General features: G+C 45.3%; 1 protein-coding gene across 5 annotated transcripts in view; it reads right to left on the bottom strand.

Annotated features, from left to right (window-relative positions):
* BAZ2A (bromodomain adjacent to zinc finger domain 2A) overlaps positions 1 to 24,911 on the bottom strand; it is an 867,588-nt gene that overhangs the window by 729,496 nt on the left and 113,181 nt on the right. For all 5 annotated transcript variants that reach the window (XM_069230685.1, XM_069230689.1, XM_069230688.1 and 2 more), the window contains one exon: positions 15,017 to 15,574. In XM_069230685.1, the coding sequence (XP_069086786.1) occupies positions 15,017 to 15,574 (558 nt within the window). The remainder of the gene's footprint in view (positions 1 to 15,016; positions 15,575 to 24,911) is intronic.

Here is a 24,911-nt window from a genome sequence, read left to right as displayed (position 1 = left end):
GAAATGTAAGAAAGCGTTGCAAGTATTGTTGCAGGATTTGGGGACCATTAAGGACCCGGAGACTCAGCCTTTGCAGGTAAGTTAGGGCCAGCTCTCAGCAAGCAGGTGAGCCAGGAGGAAACATTGGAGTCCCGAGGAGGACCCTCTGGCAGCAGGCACAGGGAGTCACAGGGGGCCTCAGCAGCACAGCAAAGATGGATGCCCACATCGCAGGAGCTGCAGGGAGGATGTCATTCTTGGAGACTGTGGAGTGCTGGAGGCAGGGGCTTCTTGGAGCTAGGAGGTCTTCGGACTGAAGAGCCAACAAGCCTTGGCAACCACAGACAGACACAATGCGCAGGGGTTCCAGCCAGGCAGCTTCAGTGAGGGACAACAGATTTCTCAGATGCAAAGAAGACAGGTCAGACTTCTGGAGAGCCACTGAATCACCACTTGTGTTGGAGAGCCTTGAAGAGTCCGTGGGACAGCAGGATCCACAAACCAGTCATCGTCACTGAGGTGACTGTGGATGCGAGGAAGTGACTCCAACGGATATTCCTTCATGCTTTCCTCAGTGCAGACAGAGTCCTTGTTACTCTGGAGGACACACTGTTGCAGAATTCTTGCAGAACTTGGACACAAAGTTGCAGTAGGAGCCCTCCACTGGTTACAGTCTTGCTCTCAGTTCCAGCAAAGACCAGCAGCGGTTCCGGGGTCCAGGTTGTAGAAGTGTCTTGCACAGAGGGGTTAGTGACATCACCTAGCTGGGCTAACCAGTCAAATGCTCCCAGGGGCATCGGCTCATCTTATTTCCAAGATGGCAGATTCAAGTGGTCACCTGGTAGAGCCCTGGACACCTCCCTAGGAGAGGAGCTGGACAGGGGCGGTGGTCACTACCCTGTCCTTTGTGTGGTTTTGTGCCAGAGCAGAAGCTGGAAGTTCCTGCACTGGAGTAAACCGGTTTATGCAAGGAGGGCACCGAATGTGCCCTTCAGAGCAGTCTGGTAGCGCTCAGAGGCACCCCCACCCAAGCCCAGAGACAACAATTTCTAAGGGAGAAGTGGCCACACCTCTCCTCTACAGGAAATCCATTGTTCTTCCTTCCCCTGCCAGAATTAGACTCAGCAGCAGGAGGGCAGAACAGTGTCTGGGGTCAGCAGCAGCACGGGCTGGCATGCAGACATGGGGGATTCCCTGGGGAACCCCCAGAGTGCATGGTATCATGTAAGTCCCACTAGAATCGGTTTAGTTGCATGATTCCAACATGTTTGATACCAAACATGACTAGGTTCGGTGAAGCCATTATGTAGTTGGACATCTCGTGTTGACCAGTGTCTACTACATAGCTCAAAATGGCTTTCCGGCACTTACAAAACATAGCAAATGGAGCCTGGGGTGTTTAGGGGCACCTCTGCTCATGCAAGGGTGCCCTCACAGTTGGAATCATGCACCCTGCCCTCGGGTTGAAGGGCCTACCTTAGGGGTGACTTATAGTCAGAGTGCAGTGACCATGATGTAAGCCAATCCTTATATCTGGAGTGAAAGGTGCATGCCTCGTTTCACACAGGCTGCAATGGCAGGTCTGTAGTCAAAGTTTGCATGGGTTTCCATGGGTGGCATAATACATGCTGCAGCATATGGCGGTTCCCTGGGGTATCAATGCGCCGGGTATCCAAGTACCATAAACTAGGGACTTACAGGGGTACAACAGTATGTCAATGGTGGGATGGGAAATACTCTTACCAAGTAAATTTAAGGAAGTGAACACGGACACTGGGGTACGGGTTAGCAGAATACTAGTGTACAGCAGTCTTAACACATTGACACCAGGCAGAAAGTGGGGGTACTTTCCTATATAATCCTCCCCACCAGAGGATAACACTAGCCTTACACAGGTGAGTTTTCTTTTTCTAAGTGGAAATATCTGAAAAGTCCATCTGCCTTGGCATGGTTACTCCCAGGTCAATGTTCCACTGAAAAGTCTATCCCTTGCAGGGAAATGGATCACTTCAAACGTTTTGGATTTCCATAAGAGGGGCTTGTGGTCTGTCTGAACAATGAAGTGAGCACAAAAAAGGCATGACCTCAACTTCTTAAGGACCCAGACCACAGCAAATGCCTCCCTCTCCATAGCGGACCAACATTTCTCTCTGGGGGTCAACCCCCTGCTTATAAAAGCCTATAGGTGTTGCACCCTGTACTGAGTCAGGCAACCCTTACTGATAGTGTAAGAGGTTCTCAATAACCAGAGCTCTCAAAGGGTAGCTGTGGAGAGCAGCTAAGGCTGTTAGTGTAAAGCAGTTGCAAATAACACAGAGGTCAGTCAGTGAGGTACGCACAAGAAAGAACCACATCAGTGTTAGACAAATACAGTGGTATTTATTATAACACAAACACTAAACTATCTTTGGTATACCTAATAACCAGAGATATGAACACACAAAAATATACTCAGAAACAGTTAAGGACAGGCACAAAAAACATGGGCCCCTATGGGGAGGCCAAACCATATACTAAGTAAATGGAATGCGAGAGTCACTACCAATCCAAACAACCACCCATGTGCCCTCAGGACTGGGGAAGCACTAGAACACCAAAGGTAAGTAGATAGGATTCCTCAAGCAGATATGATAACCCAAGTTAGGCGTCCATATGATAACACAGGGAAGATGCAGTTGCCATTTTTGAGATTTAGTACCCTTCCCAGAGGACCCCTAAGGAAATCCATTGGGACAAGGGAGGATCAAAAGTGCCCCACCCGTGGAAACCCTACACCAGGGAGCCCAGGTGCATAGGGGTGAAGTTGGTTCGGGAACTCCTGTTAAAGTCAAAGTAGGCCTCAACTGACCAGCCGCTGTAGTGACCCCATTGACCAGGTGAGTGGAATCCAGACGTGGATTCCGGAAGAAGAAGACCTAAGGAAAGAGGGGACAGAGTCCAGACCACCCGTAGATGCCCAAGCAGCAGAACCACCAACAAGACTTAGGAAATGCAAGAAAGTGTTGCATGCAGTGATACAGGATTTGGGGACCAGCAAGGTCCAGGAGACTCAGCCTTTACATATAAGTCAGGGCCAGCCCTCAGCAAGCAGGAGAGCCAGCAGAAATTGTTGCAGTACCCAGGAGGGCCTCTGGCACTGGGCACAGGTAGCCGCTGGGAGGCCTCTGCAGCACAGAATAGATGGATGCCCACATCGCAGGAGCTGCAGGGAGGATGTCATTCTTGGAGCTGTGGAGTGCTGAAGGCTGTGGCTTCTTGGAGCTAGGAGGTCTCATGATTGAAGCTCTGGATGCGTTCAACTGCCTGTTGCAGGAACACGGCCCCAGGGTAGGTCCCTGGTCATTGACAGGAAAAACGCGAGTAAGTAGTCGCTCGCGACTGACTTTTCCAATATGATTTTTGTGCTGCCAAATTTCGTTGTCACCACATTGATGCTGTTTGTGGCAAGGCAGTGTGGTTTCTGCCGTTCGGACTTTACACGTGATGCTGGTGTCAGGAATATATTTCTGTTTCCACTACAAGTTGTTATTCGTCTTGCCATAACTTTGCATTTCCTCCACAACCAAGCTGGTCTTTCTCCAGGTCCTTCTAGATTTGATAGGAGGTGATGGATTTGATAGACTGCTGCTAGTTTTTGAACGATACATACCTACATGACTCCACCAGCATGAATCATGGGTATTTCAGTTGGATGACTGGATGTTTAAGGGTCATGACTATTAAACTGATATTACTGGATGTTTAAAACTTTAATACTTAACACGTTTTTTCTATTTTTATAATATTTTGTTCAGTACTGCGTACCCGTTTGTGGGCACGTGGATTCCTAGGGAGCCATTATCATAATTTGGGACGGTAAGCCTATACTGATTTATTTTTTCTGCCTTTGCACAGATTATCTACGAGCACATCAACCCTATAGTGCTTTTCACACACTATTAAACAACTTTGTATGCACCACTTTTTATAGTATGTGTATCATTGCCTTTGTCTATATTTCACAGGGCGACCTTTTGACTAGACTGACCAGACGTGCAGTTGGTGTGAGTAAGCAACCAGAGCATATTTGTTAACTTGAATCCCACTAGGGTCCATGCAATATTCTAAGGAGAAGTTGGGTTTATGCTTTTGGTCCTGATGAAGCGTCATTGGATTCTTTGTGACCCCTAAGACGCGAAACATGTCGACCTAGTATTAAAGGAGATAGGATAGTGTCCATCGCCCTTCGATCACATAAAGTGAGAGTGCATGAGCATTATCTCTACCAGCACTCTGTGTACTATTTTTTAATCTTGGCCTAAGTCAGTTTCTGATTTATTAAATATGATGGTTTTGGTTTAGAGCCAATTTTACTCTCTATTTTTCTTCTCTCCTGACTATGCCTATAGTTTGTATTCATCCTCGGCACAACTATACTTGATAAAAGATCTCCGGTTAAGAGCCCCCCTTTTTTAAGGAGGCACCCGTCAGACATTGCAGTGCCGGTCTGACGAGGAGCTTGCCCAGTGATGAAGCTTGACATCCTATTGGGTGTGTGAGGGCTTTTCTGCTCCTGGCAATAGAGTTCCCCTGTGCTTTATTTGTGTCTCCATTCTTTCCATTGTTGGAACAGTGTACTTTATTACTTTTATAGGTTACATTTGGGAGGTTGTACACTGGACCATAAATCTCCCTGTCCCTCACTTTGTCGAGTGTTATGACTCATGTGCCAACAAGCTCGGGCAACGACAAACAGATGCAGTGCACAGGGGTTCCCGCAAATCAGTTCCAGTGAGGGACCACAGAATTCTCAAATGCAAAGATGACAGGTGAACCATCATCTGTGTTGTAGAGCCTTGAAGAGTCCGTGGGTCAGCAAGATCCACAAAAACAGCCGTCGTCACTGAGGTGTTTGCGTATGCAGGGGAGTGATCCTTCACTCCAAGGGAGATTCCTTCTTGCTTTCCTAGGTGCAGGCAGAGTCCTTGTGACTCTGAAAGATGCAAAGCCAAGGAAGATGCAGAATTCTTGCACAACTTGGAAACAAAGTTGCAGTAGGAGCCCTCCTACTGGTTACAGTCTTGCTCTCAGTTCCAACGAAGACCAGCAGCGGTTCCGGGGTCCAGGTTGCAGAATTGTCTTGCAGAGTCTTCAGACGGTTCGAGAGACAAATCCACAGATGAACCTAGGGTCCCACCCTCAGGGTAGCCCTTTAGTAACCCAGGAACAGCACTTTCTGCAGTGACCCACCTTTTGGGGGGTGGGGGTCAGCAACATCATCCAGCAAAGCTAACAGATCAGATACTTCTAGGGGCCTCTGCCCCTTATTTATCTTATTTCCAAGATGGGATAATCAAGTGGCCACCTGGTAGAGCTACTAAGGGAGGAGCTGGACAGGGGGGTGGTCACTCCCCTGTCCTTTGTGTGGCTTTGAGCTAGAGCAGGAGCCGGGAGCTTCAGCACTGGAGTAAACCGGTTTATGCAAGGAAGGCACCAAATGTGCCCTTCAAAGCAGTCTTGTAGCTCAGAGGCATCCTAACCCAAGCCCAGAGACACCTATTTCTAAAGGAGAGGTGGTCATACGTCTCCCATACACGAAATCCTTTGTTCTGCCCTCCCCCTGCCTAGGTTAGACTCAGCAGTAGGAGGGCAGAACAGTGTCTGGGGTCGGAAGTAGCAGGAGCTGGCATGCAGACCCTGCAAGACTGTACAGGCAGACATGGGGGATATGGGGTATCCCCTGGGGAACCCCCAAAGTACATGGTATCATGCAACTGGCACTGGCGTAGCTGTACGATTCCATCATGTTTGATACCAAACATGACTAGGTTCAGTGAAGCCATTATAGTGGGACATCTTGTGTTGACCAGAGTCCACTACATACCTCAAAATGGATTCCCCGGACTTACAAAGGTCAGCAAATGGAGCCTGGGGTTTGTAGGGGCACCTCTGCTCATGCAGGGGTGCCCTCATACTTAGAACCATGCACTCTGCCTTAGTGGTGACTTTTAGGAGCAGAGTGCAGGGACTATGATGTAAGGCAATCCTAATATCTGGAGTAAAAGGTGCATGCACAATTTCAGGTAGGCTGCAATAGCAGGCCTGTAGTCATAATTTGCATGGGCTCCCATGGGTGGCAGAAGACATGCTCCAGCCCATGGGGGTCCCTTGGGGTACCAATGTCCTGGGTACCTAAGTATCATATACTAGAGAGTCCTCATAGAGGTACACCAATATGTCAAATGTAGGGTGTGAAATACTCTTACCAACTAAATTTAGGGTAGAGAATACTGGCACTGGGGTCGAGGTTAGCAGGATCCCAGTGTACTACAGTCTAAACATCCTTCCGAGCAGCGAATCCAGGATAGTCAGGCTATCAGACCAATGTTGCAGACCCTGTCCTTAATTTCAGTGAGAATGACTCAGAGGCAGCTGGGCTTTATGGCCTCCTGCATCCTGCTGGTGAATCTTGCCAGATGGCATATGTAGGCCTGGCAGTGGGTCCTGAAGTTCCAATGTGCCCATCATCGGGGGAATCACTCTGCCATGGTCCAGATCTCGGAGGGAACTGCAAAAGATCTGCAGTGGTGGCTAACAAACTGTAATAGGGTCAAAAGCAGTCTCTGATTGCTTCCCCAACCAGAGTTCACTGACACCAGGCAAAAAGTGGGGGTAACTATTTTAGAAAGGTGCTACTTTCCTATACCTCCCATTTATGTTTGCCCACCTCCACGGATCTGCTCAAAACTTGACAGTAAGCTAAACGTCTGACAAGTCTTTCGCAGATTCTAATAGTGCCACATTTATTAGAAGATGAACCCTTATTTCAATCCACTCTTGAATTTTCTCCACACGTTTGATGAGACTGCATTAAATTGAGAATAGCAAGAGTTGCTAAGTCTCAGACAAATTTCATACAGATTCATCAACTGGTGTCTAAGGTATTAATACATTAAAAATGCTATGACCTCACCTTTTAACTCTTCCTCCCCACCAATGCATCTGTAAAAACTCTGAAAAACCTGCACTGGGTTTAATATGTTAACTGTCTTCCACATCTGATGCTGGCTCATCAAACAGTGCCAATGTCATGAGCATTTGGAAATCTAATTCACCCACCCCCCCCTTTAACGTAGTCATCGTTCAATGGATTGGCACCAAACTTGACATTTTAACCAAAAAACAAATCTTTCAAGCTTCCGCCATATCTTGTACAAATTTATCAGGGGTAGACATCACCAGTTATTAGCAAACACTTTCTGTTCCATTCCTTTAAGTGTCTTCTCCCCTTGTTGAATCCGCACAAACACAAAAATACTTAACAAAGGTGAAAGTTTCTTGTTAAGTTTCTAGCAGATCCATGAAAAGATTCCATAGTTAATAGCAAATCAAAAATATTTTTGCCCTCCTTTAACTTTGCCCCCCACTTACAAATTGGATCTTCAAAAAAACTAATATAAGTGTGCCGTGTATCACTTGGAACTACTTGCCAGAAATTGATTTAACAATGTTGAAGTTAAAAGCCAAAGAAAACTGTATTGACTGTACCTTTAACTATGCCCCTCATCTGTGCATGTGAATCAAATTTATTAATAGAAATAGAAATCTAACCCTGCCTAACTTCTGCCAAATTTTGTACTTATTCATTCATTATACAAAGAAAACGTATTAAGAAAATTACACTTTTTGCCCCCCATTTAAGTTGCATTCCCCTTTATGAATAAGCACAAATTCAAAAATGCCAGTAGAAATTTTAACTTCCTACATGTCTGCCAAATTTAAGCCATATTAGTCAAATGGTCCCATAATTACACACTTTTTCAAATGACAAGGCCACATGATACCTTTTTCAAATGCTTATATCTCAAAAACTACAGAACGCATTTACACCAAATCAGAAGAAGCACACTTCCTGAGTAAAGTTGTCTGATCATGCCAACTGCAGTATACAACTGTTGTGAAGTTTTTACTCAACCTTTCATCAAACTTTCCTAAGTGAACTAAATGGGTACACCTTTTCACAATACCCTTTAGTTTGTTTTTCTGTGGACTGATCTTGAGAAAACCTGCCATGGTGAAACATAGCTGATTGAATTAGTAGGTTTCCAAAATTCATTCATAGAGTCAAACATAGGCAAATATCAATAAATGCCTTTTTAATAGAAATATTGCTTTAAACACACACATATATACACATATATATATATGTATATATACAAAAAAAGAGTTGTCCTCAGACGAAAGCGCACTCCCAAAAGGTCATAACAGAATGTAAAAAAGTCAGCAACTTACAAGGAGTTCTTTGGTATTTTCATTATTTCTGGCCTTATATTTTCAAACATCTCTGGACACGTGTTTCTGGGTTCATCCCTTCATCAGCAGAGAACAAACATTTCAAACATTTTCTTCCTTCTTTAAAGGCCAACTGCCTGGCTGCTCAGCAGATTTAATTGCAGGCACCTGATTATTCACTTAAATACCAGTTATTTTACAGTGAACTCAAGTGAGCTGCAAGGTGCATCCTGGTAAAGAGAGTCATGCACATGTTAAATTATATGCCAAGTGCGTTGCTGAAGCCAAACAAAAGTAATAAAACACAGTTCATCACCCCAGGGGGCAAATTCAAAGTAAGAAAATCGAGTTTGCTGCCAATGTTCCAACCTGCTGCTCTGAAAGTCACAATCCATAAAGTCACACAGCCCTGCTCCTTCATCCAGTGGTGCTGCCTTCACAGCTGAACAGGCTGGTAAATTTGAACAAAAATAGGAGTTGTCCTCAGATGAAAGCGCACTCCCAACAGGTCATAACGGAATGTAACAAAGTCAGCAACTTACAATGAATTCATCCTTGTAAGATGATTTTTTTTCATCCTTGTAAGTTGCTGACTTTGTTCCATTCCGTTATGACCTGTTGGGAGTGCACTTTCGTCTGAGGACAACTCGTTTTTTGTACACGTGCACGGCACAGAGATGAAATGCTTCAGCAAGCATGGAGCTGGTGCAGAGATCTGATTGACTGATAACACTTCAACAACAGAAGTGTTGGCACCCCCGTCTTAGGGCTTCCCCTGCAGTGTCAGGTAGCCCAAACAGGGCATTTTATTAAAAATGTTTAAAAAAAAAAAAATGTACAAATAAAAAAATACTGAGGGCTCCCTTGTGGTCCCAGAAGCCCCATAAAGGGCTAAAAAAAAAAAATGAAAAAAAAAACAAAAGAAGATCCCGTAGGTCAGTGTGAAGGTAGCTAGACCTTCACACTGAGCTTTGAGTGTTCAACTCCAGCTGGACTCATTACCATTTATTTTCTTTAAATAAAAAATATATTTTATTTACAACAATAAAAATGTTTATTTTAAAATTGAACACAACTATCTCATTCTAACTATATCAGATATTAAAGCCTAAAAAACTCTTTCCCTCTCACATTCTTTCTCTTCTTCAATCAATTTCTCCCAATCAGACACTCAGCCACCCACTCACACCCTCATGCACCCACTCACAGACTTGCGCACACACTGATGCACCCACTAAAACACGGATGTACGCACTCCTGATGTACGCACTCTCACACCCAGACATACGATCTGACAGCCATTCTCACCCTAGACACACCCTCAGACATCTATTCTCACACCAAGAGAGGCCACGGTCAACTCACACTGCGCACAGCCAAAAGCCTGTGTATAGCACGGGGTAGAGTGGTTATGGGGAGTTGGCTGCAAGCCAGGTCTTGCGGACAACCTCCCCTGTGCACAGATGAAGGCCGTGCAAGTATAGGTGCTTATAGGGGCTTGGCCTCAGGGCCTGGCCTCCAGGCCTTGAGGCCAACCACCGCCGGTGGTGGTTGGATTAACGTATAGTAATGAAAATTACAATACATTAAAAAACATTCAAATTCACTGAAAAGAAACAAAAGGTTACAAGAACATTATAGTAGGAAATAGATTATTTTTTTTCTAAACATAGAAATTCAGTGGAAAAAAAAAACAAAAAAACAGGAGGTTAGAGGGACATTATAGTTAAGCTCACATTTCAAGCATACAAAACCATAGATATTCAGCAGTTATAGAGTTACCTCAAGTAACTATAACTTGTGCCCTAAGGTAACTTTAACTCGCACTCCAGTTGGAAACTCCAACGCACAAAACTGCTGACACTGTGCGTTCTCTTTGGAGGCAAACAGATCTAACCAAGGCTCTCCACACTGTTGAAAGAGTCCTTGTGCCACCCATGAATGGAGACACCACTCATAATCCACTAGGCATGGACGGCTGAGTTAGTCTGCCCTGGAGTTCAGAGAACCTGCCATGTGTTGAACAACCATGCTGTTTCAGCCATGTCCAGAGACGCAGGGCCTCTTGAAAAAGGGTCCACGACCCTACCCCGCCCTGTTTGTTGGACTACCATATGGCAGTGGTGTTGTTCACGAACACCTGCTTTATATTCCCCTTGACAGAGGGAAGAAATGCTTACAATGCCAGCCCGATCACCCGGAGCACCAGCAAGTCCGGGTTACGCCAGAGACCATAGTTCTCTGATCTCCACCTCTTCCAGATGGCCGCCCCATCCCAGGAGTGACGCATCTGTCACCACTGTGAACTCTGGTTGGGGAAGGAAGCAGAGACTGCCTTTGACCCTATCACGGTTTGTTAGCCACCACTGCAGATCTTTTGCAGTTCCCTCCGAGATCTGGACCATGGCAGAGTGATTCCCCCGATGATGGGCACATTGGAACTTAAGGACCCACTGCAGAGCCTACATATGCAATCTGGCAAGATTCACCAGCAGGATTCAGAAGGCCATAAAGCCCAGCAGCCTCTCGTCATTCTCACCGAAATTAAGGACAAAGGCTGCAACATCGGTCTGATAGCCTGACTATCCTGGATTCGCTGCTCGGAAGGATAAGCCTGAAACTGCACTCTGAAAGGGAGCATCGGAGAAGGAGTCGGTGTGACTTTGGCATTTTTATAGTGAACCCCAGCAAACGTAGGAGGTCCACCATAGTCTGGAGGTGGGAGACTCGATTTTCTCCTTTTGGAGGAAGAGATTGGCGGTTCGTTGGACTAGAAAAGGCCAAAGGCCCTTGTTCTTTTTAGGTATCAGAAAGTAGAGGGAATAACAACCATTGCCTACTGCTGATATCAGAACCATCTCTATGGCTCCTTTGGGCAAAAGAGTTGTGACCTCCTTGGGACCAAATTTAGATGATCCTCTGTAGCTACTCTTGAGCTGGAGGCACTGGGGGAAGGAAAGATTCGTAGGGGAGGGAGTAGCCTCTCTGAATGATCTGCAGGACCCACCTGTCTGATGTTATGGGCTGCCAATGGGGAAGATGATGATGGCTTCTCCCACCAACTGGACAGACATGATCCTTTATAAGAAGGAGGGCTTAAGGGATGCAGTTGCTGGTGGGTTGGCAGTGGACGACTTCTGGCTTCCTGACCCATAGGGTCAACATGCCCAGCACCCTAGTCCACGCAAAGCTTCTGGAGTCTGTGCTGAACGGTGGCTAGAATATGGCTGGCACATGGACAGGCCCCTTCCGTAGCCACGAAAGGGGAGAAAGGCAGGCTGGGGACGAGGGTCAGTGAGAGGCCCAAGGACTTGCCCGCAAGTCCTTAGAGCGCTTCAGCGCCAAGTCTGCCTGCTCTAAGAAGAGACGAGTCCCATCGAAGGGCATGTCCATGAGGTTGGCCTGGACTTCCCCCGAAAAAGCCAAATGTTCTCAACTAGGCATGGCGTCTAAAGCACCTGTTGATGAAACCGCTCTGTCCAATGAATCAGTCATATCAATCCACACCTGATGCTGAACTTTGCGGAATCTCTCCCGTATTTTACTGCTTGGGAAGAGGGTGGCTCAGGCCTCCTCTGGGACCTGTGGCTTCATTTGCGCAACCGTGTCCAACAACATGTGGAAGTAGCAGCCCAAAAGGCATGCAGTGTTCACCAACCACAATGCTAGGCTGATGGAAGAAAACATTTTCTTTCCTAAACTGATCAGCCTTTTTGATTACCTGTCCAGGTGAGTGGCAAGGAATGCACCTAGGGATGTTGAAGCTTGGACTACCAAGCTCTCATGGGTGGGGTGTTGGGTGAGGAAACTATGGTCACCTTGGGCAGGGTGAGGGCAGCGGGCAATTGTCCTGTTCACAGGAGCCCCTGTGCCAGGCTTGGACAAGGTTCCCAGCAGGACATCGGTAAGTGTTTCATTGAAGGGGAGCCGGTGTTCTGAGGAGATAGCCCCAGGCTGAAACTCTTCTGTTAAGAGGTTAGTCTAGACACCACAGAGGGGAGTTCAAGGTCAAGGACCTCCGCTGCCCTCTTCACCACCACTGCATATGATGCTATCTCCTCAGTAGTCAGGATAAGAGAAGAAAGCAAAACAGTATCTGGAGATGTGTCCAGTCCATAGGCATCTCAGAGTTCCTCATATCAGTCCAAGTTAGTAGGAGTGTCCAACTGGTATTTCAAAAGGTCCAGTGACCGCAGAACCCGATGCGGCCTCCTCAGACTCTGCGTGACCCAGAGGTGCTTCGGATGGGTCAGCCTGCTCAAACATCAGGCGCCTGGTCTCGTTAAACTCCTTTAACTGAGCGGGGTGACGCACGGAGGCGGATCTGGTAACAGCTCCATAGAACCGTGCACGGAACGCCAATGATCCAAACTCATTGCGTCAGCCAACAGACGAGGAGAAGTCGAAGACCACTTCAACTTCTTACATTTTTTGTGCTTCTTCCCCGAATGTCCAGAGTACTTGGAGTGAGAGGACGAGGACTTGGGGGCTCCTGGTGCAGTCTCACAACCACCTTCTCGATCGAGACCGAGACCGCCTAAGAGTTGCACTATGCAGCGTCGACAGCCAGGCCGCAAAGCAGCTTTAGGAACTGCTACCGCAAAGCTTTCGGTGCAATGGCCCAGCAGTGCAAGCACCACTTTGAGTCATGGTCGTGCTCAAAACACTATGAACAAATGAGGTGCAGGTCCGTAACCGACATGGTGCGGTGACAGGTGGGTAGCTTCTTCACCGGATCAGCGCTAACTGCCATGGAAAAAAAAGAACTGATGTCAGTGCGTCTGGGTGGTGACTACATAGGTGACTGGAGCGTCACTTCCAGCATCAACAGCAGTGTGCAGAGCCGAACAAAGCAACCCGATGGCACATAAGGGAACTGTTCACACAAAAGTCTTCAGGATCCAGTCGGACACCTGGGAAATTCAAAGGTAAGGAATCTGAAGCCACACGTCCCTATCATATAGGTTCTTTAATGTAAATTAGTTAAAAAAATATTTAACAAGGATCAGTGTACAATTTTATTGCATAGGCCTATAGAGTAAAGCAGCAATGATTGAGGGTCTGATCTATCACCAGAAGATACAGCTCAACTATGCAAAACATGGGATTTGAGCTCTGAACTGCAGCAATACATTTTTAAATCTGCATTCATTATGACACATGCTCCAAATAACATGCTTTATTGTGGCACAATTACTTTCAAAAGCATTGTGTAAATAGGCACACACCCCACAGCATAAAGCATGTGGACCTAATGCAGGTTTCTTATGTTGCTTAGGGGAAACAGCTTCACTGCTGATGCATTCTAGGGTGAGCATCATCCTTCAATCAATAACAAACATCTAATACAGGTCGAAAGGCAGCACTCAAGAAGACATTGAAATTATTGAGTTAGTCTTCATAAAAAAGTAATGCAATTGCTCATTACTTCTCCTGACATGTTTTGGCCAGTCACAGTATTGGTCAAGGTAAAATTTGGTTCTCTTTCCATTAGATGGTATTTTAAGAAAGCCTAGTATTTGTTTCCTTTTTATACTATTGGGATTTGTAGTCTGACAATAGTAATTAAAACGCGTTCTCTGGCATGGTTATTCAAATTCAAGTTGTAGTGCTAACCTAGTGATCTTGTATAACGTATATATGCAGATGTGATGAATGCAATTTACTATTATTTACATTACTAAGTTTCTGGTAAGGGTCCGAACTTCAAAGAGAACACATCTTGAGTGGGTCATAACAACCCTACACTCAATCAACATTGGTAATAAACAGCATACTAATCAGTTTCAATCCAGACATATGGTTCATTCCATGCTGTTTTGTCACATGGTGTAGTAATAAACAAAGGTGTTAATCAGAATGAGGACACAACGGGTAGAATGCAATGAGATAAAATCAAACCAAACCAAACAAGACTCAGTTTTCCGATCTAAAATTAATCCAAAATGCTTTCTGTAAGCCAGAAAGCTTCGTTTTCTCCAGTTACTTGCATTAAAAGCAAGGTGTGTACAATTAAGATTACGTGCAGTTTTACTAGGCACTACTGCCAGGACTATGCATATAAACTAAACTAAAAATCCAAGCATAGAAAGCTGTGTTAAGAAAAACATTTGGCTGGGAAGTAAAGTATTGCCATCTTCCAGCTTATTAGAAAGGAGAAGCTTGTTATTCTGTTTTTAGGTTTAGGACTATAAATGAAGATCCTAAAATGGAGACAGGAAAGCTTTTGAAATACTAGCTCTGCATCACAGAGAACTTTATCATAAACAAGGACCCTTCTCAGCAGCAACAGAGGTAAAATACTAAAAGAGATATTAACAGGGATCCATAGCTTACTGTCAAAGAGGACTAAAGCTAAAGGTGACTGCAAGTGAAGGCATGCCAGCATCCAGAAGCTGCTTGCCCCTTATATGAGCAGTGTAATTTTTATATTTCTGCTCCCCTCAGTTGCTTTATATTTTCCTTTTGTTAAGAGCAGCAAAGTTAGAAATGCCGTAGTGTTACTTTTAAGTGGGTTCATGGGTCTGCTTGTCTGTATTTCAAAAGTAAAACTGATGACGCTCAGAACACGTAGCCTTTAAAAGATTGCAATAATTAACTTAACTTACATTTTCTACATTTCTACAGATATTTAATAATTGCATTTATGCTGCTAAAGTGTTCTGCAATTCCAACTCATGGGTAGGACTATTCTAATGTGTATGCCTCTCAATGAAGATCCCACAATGAAGAGTAGTCAAACACCACTGTCAACAGAACACCATACCTGTCTGCACATCTGAAGGCTCCAGCGACTCCAACTCAACAGTCTCCCCAACAGCAATGGGTAGAATGTCCTTTACACACTCATCATCAAGCTGGTTGTTCTCTTGCTTTCGACACGGAGATTGTCCAAAAGCCTTGACACTGGATGTCACCGCTGGCCGATGAGTGGTGTAGAAATCAGTGGGGCCATTTTGCATGGACCCAAAGCTTTCATCATGAAAAGAGTCGTATAGCTCTGGCGAAGGGAATCCCAGCTCCATGGAGCTGTGCGCACCTTTTTCCCAGGCTTCAGGATCCCGGACGGTACCACTTCGAGGACTGGCAGGCCTGAGGGAGTCAGCAAGACCGTTCAGCTGGTAAGGACCAATGGAATGGAGCTGAGGAACCAGCTGATTGTCTTTAGGATTTGCAGAATTCACATAAGGGTACTGAGTGCTGTTCCAGAGATAGTCGTACGCTAGGTTAGGGTGCTGCACATGCACCCTGCTAGATTCCGTCCCTGCAGTAGTTGTGGGTGATACAGCAGCTAAACCGTTTACATTCATGTCGCCATTCAAACCTAAGAAAAAAGAAAATATGTTACCACCACAGCCTAGTCCAGAGCTATCAGTTAATCACTTGCTCCCCATGAAACAAGCATAACACGTTGGGCTCCAGAGAACTGCAAATGCATCGTGCAGAATCATTCTGCATTCGCCAAACCTACAAAATATTTGAGGCTGAGCCAAGAAAAATACTTTGACATCTCACCAAATCTTTAGTAAATCAACATCTCCGTTTGCTATGTGGTGATAAATTAAAGGAATATTGTAACGGTCCACAACAGAAGTGCTAAGGAGAGACATTTTATGCATTCTTCAACTGACACTCTTCAAGGAAGTGATAGACAGGAGACAATCACACACTGATTTAACAGGTGGCTAGCTAGGCTTTCACAGTTATTGGAACAATTAAGAGTGTTAACTTTACATGGCACGCATGCGCTCCAGTGCAGATTCTTCGTAAAGAAGGGGTCACACGCAGACTATCTTGTAGCTAAGCCCAGGCAAAGACTGGATATACTCTTCTGTAAGAGTCCAATGAGGAAAGAAGAGCCTATAGCACGGATTCTGTTCCATGTGATTTCTCCAGGAACAAAATATCAATACTGACTAATCTCAGAAGAAAACTGAGGTGGGAAGCTCTCAGGTTTCTATTCCTTTCCTCGTATGTGATGACAGCTTGAGCCACAGGTTAGGCAACCAATGGTTTCAACCTTTAGACTTCTGTTGACCGCCACTTTATTATTACTGAAACCCAGTGACCCCCACTGAATCATTATTGGAATCCTGCCCCCCCCCCCTCCCCCAATGAATCACTACTCGAAGCTGGGGACCCCAGCCTAAACACTAAACAAATATAAATTAAAAAAAAGAAAAAAGCTTTTAATAGGAAGGTTGGAGCTTTTTTAAATTCAACTGAAGCCACACATCGCCCAAACTATACTATGTTAGATGCACCTGCACTGCTTCCACAAATCAATCTGAGGATACTCATTTACTTTTTATCCTCCAATTTCAAATTCCTTGACAGTTCTAGTATGTTTTAAAATTTTCATTTGTACATTTAGCCACTATATTTATATACACTTTATTAATCTGTTCATAGCATTTAGTTTTCTAAGCAGTCGCAGACCGCCTGAGTAGGCTTTGTGGACCCCCACCCAGGTCCCCAGACCACAGGTTGCAAACCACAGTATTCTGCAGACCTCTTTTGTGGCTTTGGAGTTTCAGGAACCTTAGATGCTACATAAGATTTTCTTTAGACCAATGATAATTATATATATATATATATATAAATATATATATATATATAAAGTATGACACTATCACTAACTTATATGCACATTTGTTTTTCAAAGAAGCACAATGAGGACAATGTCATATGCAAATGCTTCTCTCTTTTCAGCAGTTATTAAGGAACTTCTGAGTCTGCATCTTCAGACATCCATAGGTTGAACTAGGTCATAGTTGGGTTAGTATCAATAATATTTCTCAAGTCAGAGTGGGTAAAAAGCCCAGTTAACACTTCATTTCACATAGAATTTAAGAAAAAAAGCATCCACCTTTTCATACAGAGGCAGAGATTCTGTCCGATGCTTAATTAAGTTTCCAAGTTGTTGGACAGTGCAAATAACCCCAACGATAAATGTTGCCATTTTTAAGTCTACTGTCTCTGCTATCCGGTGCTCTCCTCTCAGTTTTTACAGCAAAACAATCTAGTCAATACATCACAAGTCCTAGTAGTAAAATGACACCATCCAAAAGACTAACAACTACGAGGCGGAATGGGGTGTGGCTGGCTTCCAGTAAATACAGGATAAGGAACGAAGATCAAATAGGAGATTTGTAGCTCATTCCCTCTGAAATGTCTATTAGAGAACACGCAGGAGCAAGATGCTGCTGAGAAAAAGGATCTACGGTTTCTGGTTTGAGTTCATTTTTTGTTAAAAATCGCAATAAAGATGCACAAATTCCACATTTCAATTAAGAAATGTATATAAAACTTTTTTTCCCAAAAATGTTTTTAAAAAATATAACAAGGCATTCGTCCCGGTTGTGTCTTTACATATTGAATGCATTATCTGTTGAAAAGGGATACACAAAGAGCGCACAATTTAAATTCTGCACTTCCAAGATGCAAAGTGGTCAAATACACTGATCCATTCAAAGTCCATTTCATGTTATTTCACAACTCAATGGCAAACTGCCGCCTCTCAAACAAAAAAGCACGCTCAATTAATGTGTGTGCAATACCAACAAATGGGGCAGAACACTTTAAAAAATACATGTATATTTGCATTGGTAATACAATTGTAAATGTTGTATAACCTGTTGGCCAGGTATAAGAGCTATGCAGACTTTAGTATTCAGGAGCCCTCAATTATTCAAAATAAAGATTATTTTACACAACACTCAAAGCTACTGCAACACACTGCTTTTTTATTTCAAATATAATTTCAGAGATTGTTGCCCCGTGATACTGTCGTTGAATAATACAATCAAATGGGTGGTAATGCAAAATTAAAGCTTTTTATGAATGTATACATCTCACCGTAATCGTTAAAAAAAATACTGCCATAAGCAAATCATAAAGTCCGAGTCCAAGATGTAATAAGCCAACAGACCCAGTGATCTTTTGCCTGCACAGGAAATATTTTTACAGACGACAAAGTTCTCAGAACCTTGAATTATACTTTGTCAAGAAAGTACAGCTTAGAGCAGGCAGATACACAACAGGCAGCAAACAGTAAGATTGAGAAATAGAAATGTTAAATAGATCAATATTCCATAGATGAGAAAATTGTCTTTTACCTATAAGTGTTTAAAACGTATGAAGCTGCCATTAATTGTTCATCGTGTACTGCTATTCAGTACGAGCAGTAACGGACAGTATTTCAGAGAAATTCATTCCCCAATGAAAAAAAACAGACATAGAGCTGTCTCTACAAACACCTATACAACCTCCATGTATTCATGATTAGTCAATATCTACTGATCGGATTTTTCCAATCGTACTTGATCTTCATATGTTGTTTAGAATTTGCCCAGACACATCATCGGATCTAACTAAAACAACGTGTGAATCAGTGTGTCAGTTTAAGTAACTTAAACTCCACTATCTGTGGATTAAGCTCTGTAGTTGCACCCACACTAACGGCAGGTAAATTAATCACGTCACAAAGTGTTGGATCTACGATTATTTCAAATTGAGATATCACTGTATTTCCTAAATTTAATTTTGCATGATAACTTTTTCTTAATGTGCATTATTTGTAAACAGCATTTCCTGGCTGTCATACCTCCTGCCGGTTTCATTATTTCAACATGCGGGTTTAAAAAGGATATACATGTTTAGAAAAACAGGACATTTTTAAACTTAGAAGTTTTTCTATGTTTTCTAACTACCTGCCTTTACCAATAGAAAGAAATGTGTAAATAAGCAAACACATTTTGTATATTGTTTTTTTTAATTGCACTTAACCTTTTGTCTTTTTTAAATTCTTTTTCATATCATGAAAGATATCTACTGTTTTATTCCTATTTCTTTGTAACAAGTGTCATTAAAAGGGGGCATGGCTTAGACAGCCAACATGGCGGTTACTCTTAGTTAGAGGTCTGAGCTTTCGGCCCTAGCATCCACCTTAACTTGGTGCGAGAGCCCGGCAATGACGGCTGCAGGTACCCTGGTGCTGTGCCCTTGATGGAGGGGGGCTGTCATCCTGCCACATGATGTCTTTCGGGGGCCCAGATCACGGTGGCAGGGTGCCACCGCAACCCGAAAGACAGCCGGAGTTGCGGACCTGCTGCCCACCTACACATGCCAGGTGGGGGAGACAGAGGGCAGTACCACAGAGGCAATGCTTCTGGCAGCACAGTGCCACACAGATCTCAGCTCCTTGATGACAGCTGGCCCTCAGCGTTAAAGGACCTGCAATTGGGGGAGCATCCATGGTGCCTCTTGTATCACGGCCTGGGCCTTGGAATCAGGAAGCCGCATATGCAGAAGCACAGTAAGACCCGAGGCCCTGGCCAGAGCCCCCTACACCTCCCACAGCCCACCAGTACACTGGAGAAGCGAAGCCTGGGGGCTGGGTAGAATGTGGGCAGGTGTCTGCTTTTAACCATCTCTGGTGCTTCTGGGGAGCTGCGCTGGGCACGCCTGCTTGTCGGGGCTGAAGCGGATCATCTGTTGGGTGCTGAGCTGGGCACTCATCAATCCACTCAGACTATCAGGGGTTCTCTATCTGGTGGCCTTCCTGAAACTTCACTAAGCAGCAGGGTAAGGCGATCCTCGATAATACAGCAGCCTGATCTTTGTGGCCCGGGACCATGGAGTGAAACCAGTCTTTTCTGCCATGCTGCCCTGCCGCAAAGGGTCACAGTGGCTGCAGGATGGCCCCTTGACCCAGCTATTGGGTCTGCGTGCCTTGTTAGGTGGGCTGGACATTGACAGTTCCACTCTCCTCTTGCAGTGGCTGCAGGCCTCGAAAAATCTACTCAGTATGGCGAGTCATATTTTATCAGGTCGAGTTATTTTTAGGACAAAGAACAGGTGTTCTGTTCAATCAGAAAGTGAAAAAGACGCCTTTGAATTCTGCTCTTTTTACATTTGCTCTGTGTTCAGAGACAGAGGTCAAAAGTCAGTTTGTCTTTTTCATTCCGAATGCAGTGTTTCAAGACTTTGTAAGGTGACCTGTCTGATTTGCTGTAAAAACTACTGTGAAATGAAAGGCTGTGGGGGTTTTTCCTGACACACAACATTTAAATAAGTAAGTCAACCGTACAAACATTTCAAAATACAGGTCAGTAGCTGGGAAAGACCATTTTTTGTTCTTCGGTGTGATGAAAAAAAATGTTTTAATAGGATGAAAGAAATAAGAACACTTTACTGCGATGTGCAAATGATAAATATGTTTACTGAAATCCAGTTTTCACAGATTATGAAAAAACTATGTAGCGTAATCAGTAAAACTGCAATTTAGTGGGAAGGTATGTGGACATTTCTTGGAAATCTACTGTCTGTAAATGAGTGCTAACACATCATGCTTTAGTAATTTATTTATTAAAAGTGAGTGTTTAAACATAGACTGAGAAATACTTCTGCCCTGATGGAAATGTTATTGGTAAACTAAGACAAGTCATAGATCATGTGTACCCTATACGTGGGCTAGATTCTTATTACACATGGAGCAAACGTTTAGTCTATTTAATAAAACTAGTGATTTTTTTGTACAGCAGAAATGCGAGAATAAAGGAAAAAGAGACTCTGTAAAATAAAATATTTGCCTAGGATCACACAATTTGGGACCTGTTTACAGGTCACGCACAGTACAGTTAGGTCGGATAGCGTATTCAAGTTACTCGACCGGCAGGTCTAGTAACAATTTTATGATTTTTCAAGGCCTGGCCTGGATCCTTGCTACTGTTGCTGTACTTCCTTAGATGAGTCGCTTAACGTTGACCGCGCCCTCTCAGGGGCCTGCCACTGTGGATTCACCTACACAGAGCTCCTCAGTTCCCACAGACGACAAGCTGGACAGGATCTGCGTGGTACCTAACAATCCCAGAACTCCAAAGATGACAAGATCTGCTCCTTGGTTGCGGAACAGGAATTCCTTTGCAATGATCATCGTAAGCTCACAGACAGGGTTGCGGAGGGAGACAAGATGCTAGCCGAATTGCAACTGCAACCCATTGTGAACCACATGGCCATTTGATAGCTCCTGAACAGAGTGAGGATACTCGAGGGGACAGAGGAGGATGCGGAAAGGCGCTCCCACAGAAGCAACATTCGGATCCTGGGATTGCCTGAGAAGTAGAGGGCTACAACACATCAGCCTTCTTAGAAATATGGTTCAAATCTTTTGTCCCCTCCATCAGCATGACACCATTCTTCTAGATGGAGTGAGCCTACAAGGTCTCTGCACGCAGGCCTGTCCTGGAGCGCTGCTGCGCCAGATGCTGGCGAAACTCCTCCACTTCAAGTACCGCAACGCCATTGTGATGGCGACGAGACAAGCCAGGCCCCTGCAGTTTGAGAACGCCAATGTAATATTGTTCCTGGGCTACAACCAGGAGGTACATAGTCATCGTGCCTCCTTCGTGGCGGTAAAGAAGTGACTCCGTCAACTAGGCATCGAGTACTCCTATTTCCAGCCTGCCTCAAACTCTTGGTGGACAGCAAATTCCTCTTTTTCAAGATCCACAGGCTGCCTGAGACTGGGCTGATGAATATCATGGCAGGCACCCGAGTCGACTAAGAGGGGTTCCCCTCGCCTCTCCCTGAAACAGCATCCAAGGCGAAAAAGACCCATGGAGGCATCCCGACCTGGGCCCCCAGGGACTCAGCCACCGGCCTTAAAACAGATCATTGAAGACTGCCGCTGAGCATGAGGGTGACGGCGTCCTTGGGGGAACTGCCAGTACCTTGGAGGGGGAGAAAGGCACTCATATCTTCTCCTCAAAGTACAACTCCACCATGACAGAGGGCTCATGGGGGGCTCCCAGACCCCACCTCTGGTGACGCTACCGACAACTGACGGTCTACTATAACCTGGAACATCGTGTAATATCCCCAGAGGCAAAGTCTCCCTCATACCTGGCCTCTGAATACCACCATAGCAGCTGCCCCTCACACCAGGGACGCAGCCATGATACACCACGACACATAAGGGTGGCGTCAGAGAGATCCTGCCATCCCTCTGCAAAACACTGGGCTACATCGTGCTACCAAACATCCTTCTACTGCTTCTCCACTACCCCCACTTTTCCCAATGGTTAGACGCTCCAGTCAGTTTGGGTGTGCTGCTGTCTGAGGCAGGCTCTCCACTTGCATTTTTTTTTTTTTTTTCGAACCACCGAATTCCATTGTTCATGTTGCAGCAATTCGACCACGTAGGCACGCCGCATTCGACTCATGAAGGGCAAGCAGCCATGTTTTCACCTTTGAGGGAACACACAAGAGCATCTCTGCAGCACCAATCGCTCACAATACACCTCACCTTCTACAGCCCCCTCCACTAGGACAAGATTCCTTACCCTGAATGTGCACCGTATGCACATGGCCAGGAAGTGGTATTCTACCTACTCCTACCTTAAAAGGCAAAACTCGCAAATCTTATTTCTTCAGGAAACCTATACCATGGCCACAGAGCTACAGTGCTTGCACAGGTGGTGACAGGGGACCATATTTGCTACCACATACTCCGCAAACAATCGTGAAGCATTTATTCGGATTCAATTGGGCGTCCTTTTTCAGGTGCTAGACACAATCATAGATAAGGAAGGTCGATATGTGCTGGTAGACTAGCACCTTGACTGCTCCTGAATACTCATAGGAAGTATTTATGCCCAGAATATCAATCAAGGGGCGTTCTGGACGGTAGGGGACACTGGTGTTTAAGACCCAAATACCACGGGTATTGGGTGGGGACTACAACTGGATACGCGGATGGACTGCTCCAACCCCCAACTTCAGGGCTTCCCTCCCCCCACCCATTCTGTTTTGCAAGCTGTGTTCACCAATGGGCACTGGAGAATCGAACACCCCCAGTCCTGAATTTACTCATTCAAGTCTGCAGTACATGACCTGTATTATCGCCTCGACTTTGTTTTATGTTCAATATCGATCCTAGAAACAGTCAGGTACATGGAATACCTAGGGTGAATATTTTCTGATCATGACTCATATGTTGTCGATGCGGAGTGGAACGCTCCAGTCCCCCGGAGCCCATGTGGCATCTCCCTCAGGAAACACCTAGAGGACGCAGCATTTTGCGAATCTCAGGAAGAACATATCAGACAGTGTTTTGTGGAGAACCAGGCCACTGTGTCCACTGGGGCACAGGAATGGGATGCCTTTTACGGTGGTCACCAGAGGGGCCCGTCTACAAAAGGTGGCGAGGATACGCAGGGTACTGAAGGGAGCGATATAGGAGGCTGAAGAACCCATTCTCACTTTGGAGAGGGCTGTGGCCCATGACCCCTTCGAAGTCCCAGTGCTGACCGAGGGCAGGATTCATCTCACCACCCTACTGGAGCGGCTACACTGCTTCAATATAAATGCCTATGTGGCGTGGATGCACTGAGAGGGTGAAAAATTCGGCCACCTCTTAGCATGGTTGGCTCGGAAGGACACCTGTTCAGGCCTGATCCTGGAAACAGTCTCTCCCATAGGGGTTTGCCTGCATACTCAGCGGTATATGCTAAGTGCATTTCAAGATTACTATTCTTCCATATACAAGACGTCCCCACCTCCGGACATGGATGCCACTGGCACTATTCTGGCCGGGTTCACTCTCCTTCACATCCCAGCTGCCACCAGAGCCAGCATAGATTCATATATCGTAGTCCCTGAAATCAAATAGACCATCCGTGACCTGGCCAGAAACAAAACCCCTGGCCTGGATGGTTTCCAATAGAATACTACAGCACCTTAACCACAAGCCTAGCACTCCAACTGAAAGAGATGAATAACAAAGCGCTACACCTTGATGAACTACCCCTCACCCCGTCCCTCTGTGAGTCACTCCTGGTGTCTTTCCAGAAGAAAGACAGAGATCCTATCCATTTCCCCTCTTATCAATCGATCGCCATCCTTTGCGCCTATTAAAATATCCTAGGGTTGATACTGGGACATAGATATGCACAAATATTATCTAAAGTAATACACCCAGACCAAAATGGCTTTGGCTCAGGATCCCAGAATATTTGCCATCTCTTTCACGTCATGAATAAGGCCCCTTCAGAGGTATCCACACAAAGCATGTCTGATACTAGACGTAGATGCAAAAAGAAGATGTAGAGAAGGCCTTCAACACGCTCACCTGGGACTATCTATTGCGGGCGCTGGCTGAGATGGGAGAGGGAGCGCCTCTTAGGGTATACCAAACTATTATACACTAACCCTACCTCCAGAATCCACCCTTTGCTGTGGGTAGGGGCACTCGGCAGGGCTGCCAATTGTCTCTCCTGCTGTCATTGCGATGGAACCCCTTGCTCTCCGATTTTACGAGGCGAGTATTGGATCATGGGGAATTTCCTTGGATGAAGTGACCCATGCTGTATCTCATGCATGGTTGGCTGGGCAACACCTGGGGGGAGCATGCAAATGCTTCAGCCCCCTTCGACTGTCCACGAGCCGAAATTTCACACCTAGAGGAAACATGCAACTGCTCCAGCCCCCTTTGACTGTCCACAAGCCGAAATTTCCTGCTTCCCAAAGCCACACCCAATCTACATGCAAATTGCAGGTCACAATCGTCACAAGTGCCTGTCTAGAGTCTCTCATCTTACAGATCACATACCACCGAACACACTGGCACTTCCCCTGCAGTGTCTCCCACACTTCCCTGG

The sequence above is a fragment of the Pleurodeles waltl genome, chromosome 4_2, assembly GCF_031143425.1.
Source record: "Pleurodeles waltl isolate 20211129_DDA chromosome 4_2, aPleWal1.hap1.20221129, whole genome shotgun sequence".
In the NCBI taxonomy this organism is placed as follows: Eukaryota; Metazoa; Chordata; class Amphibia; order Caudata; family Salamandridae; genus Pleurodeles; species Pleurodeles waltl.
This window is presented reverse-complemented; position numbering and strand designations above follow the sequence as displayed.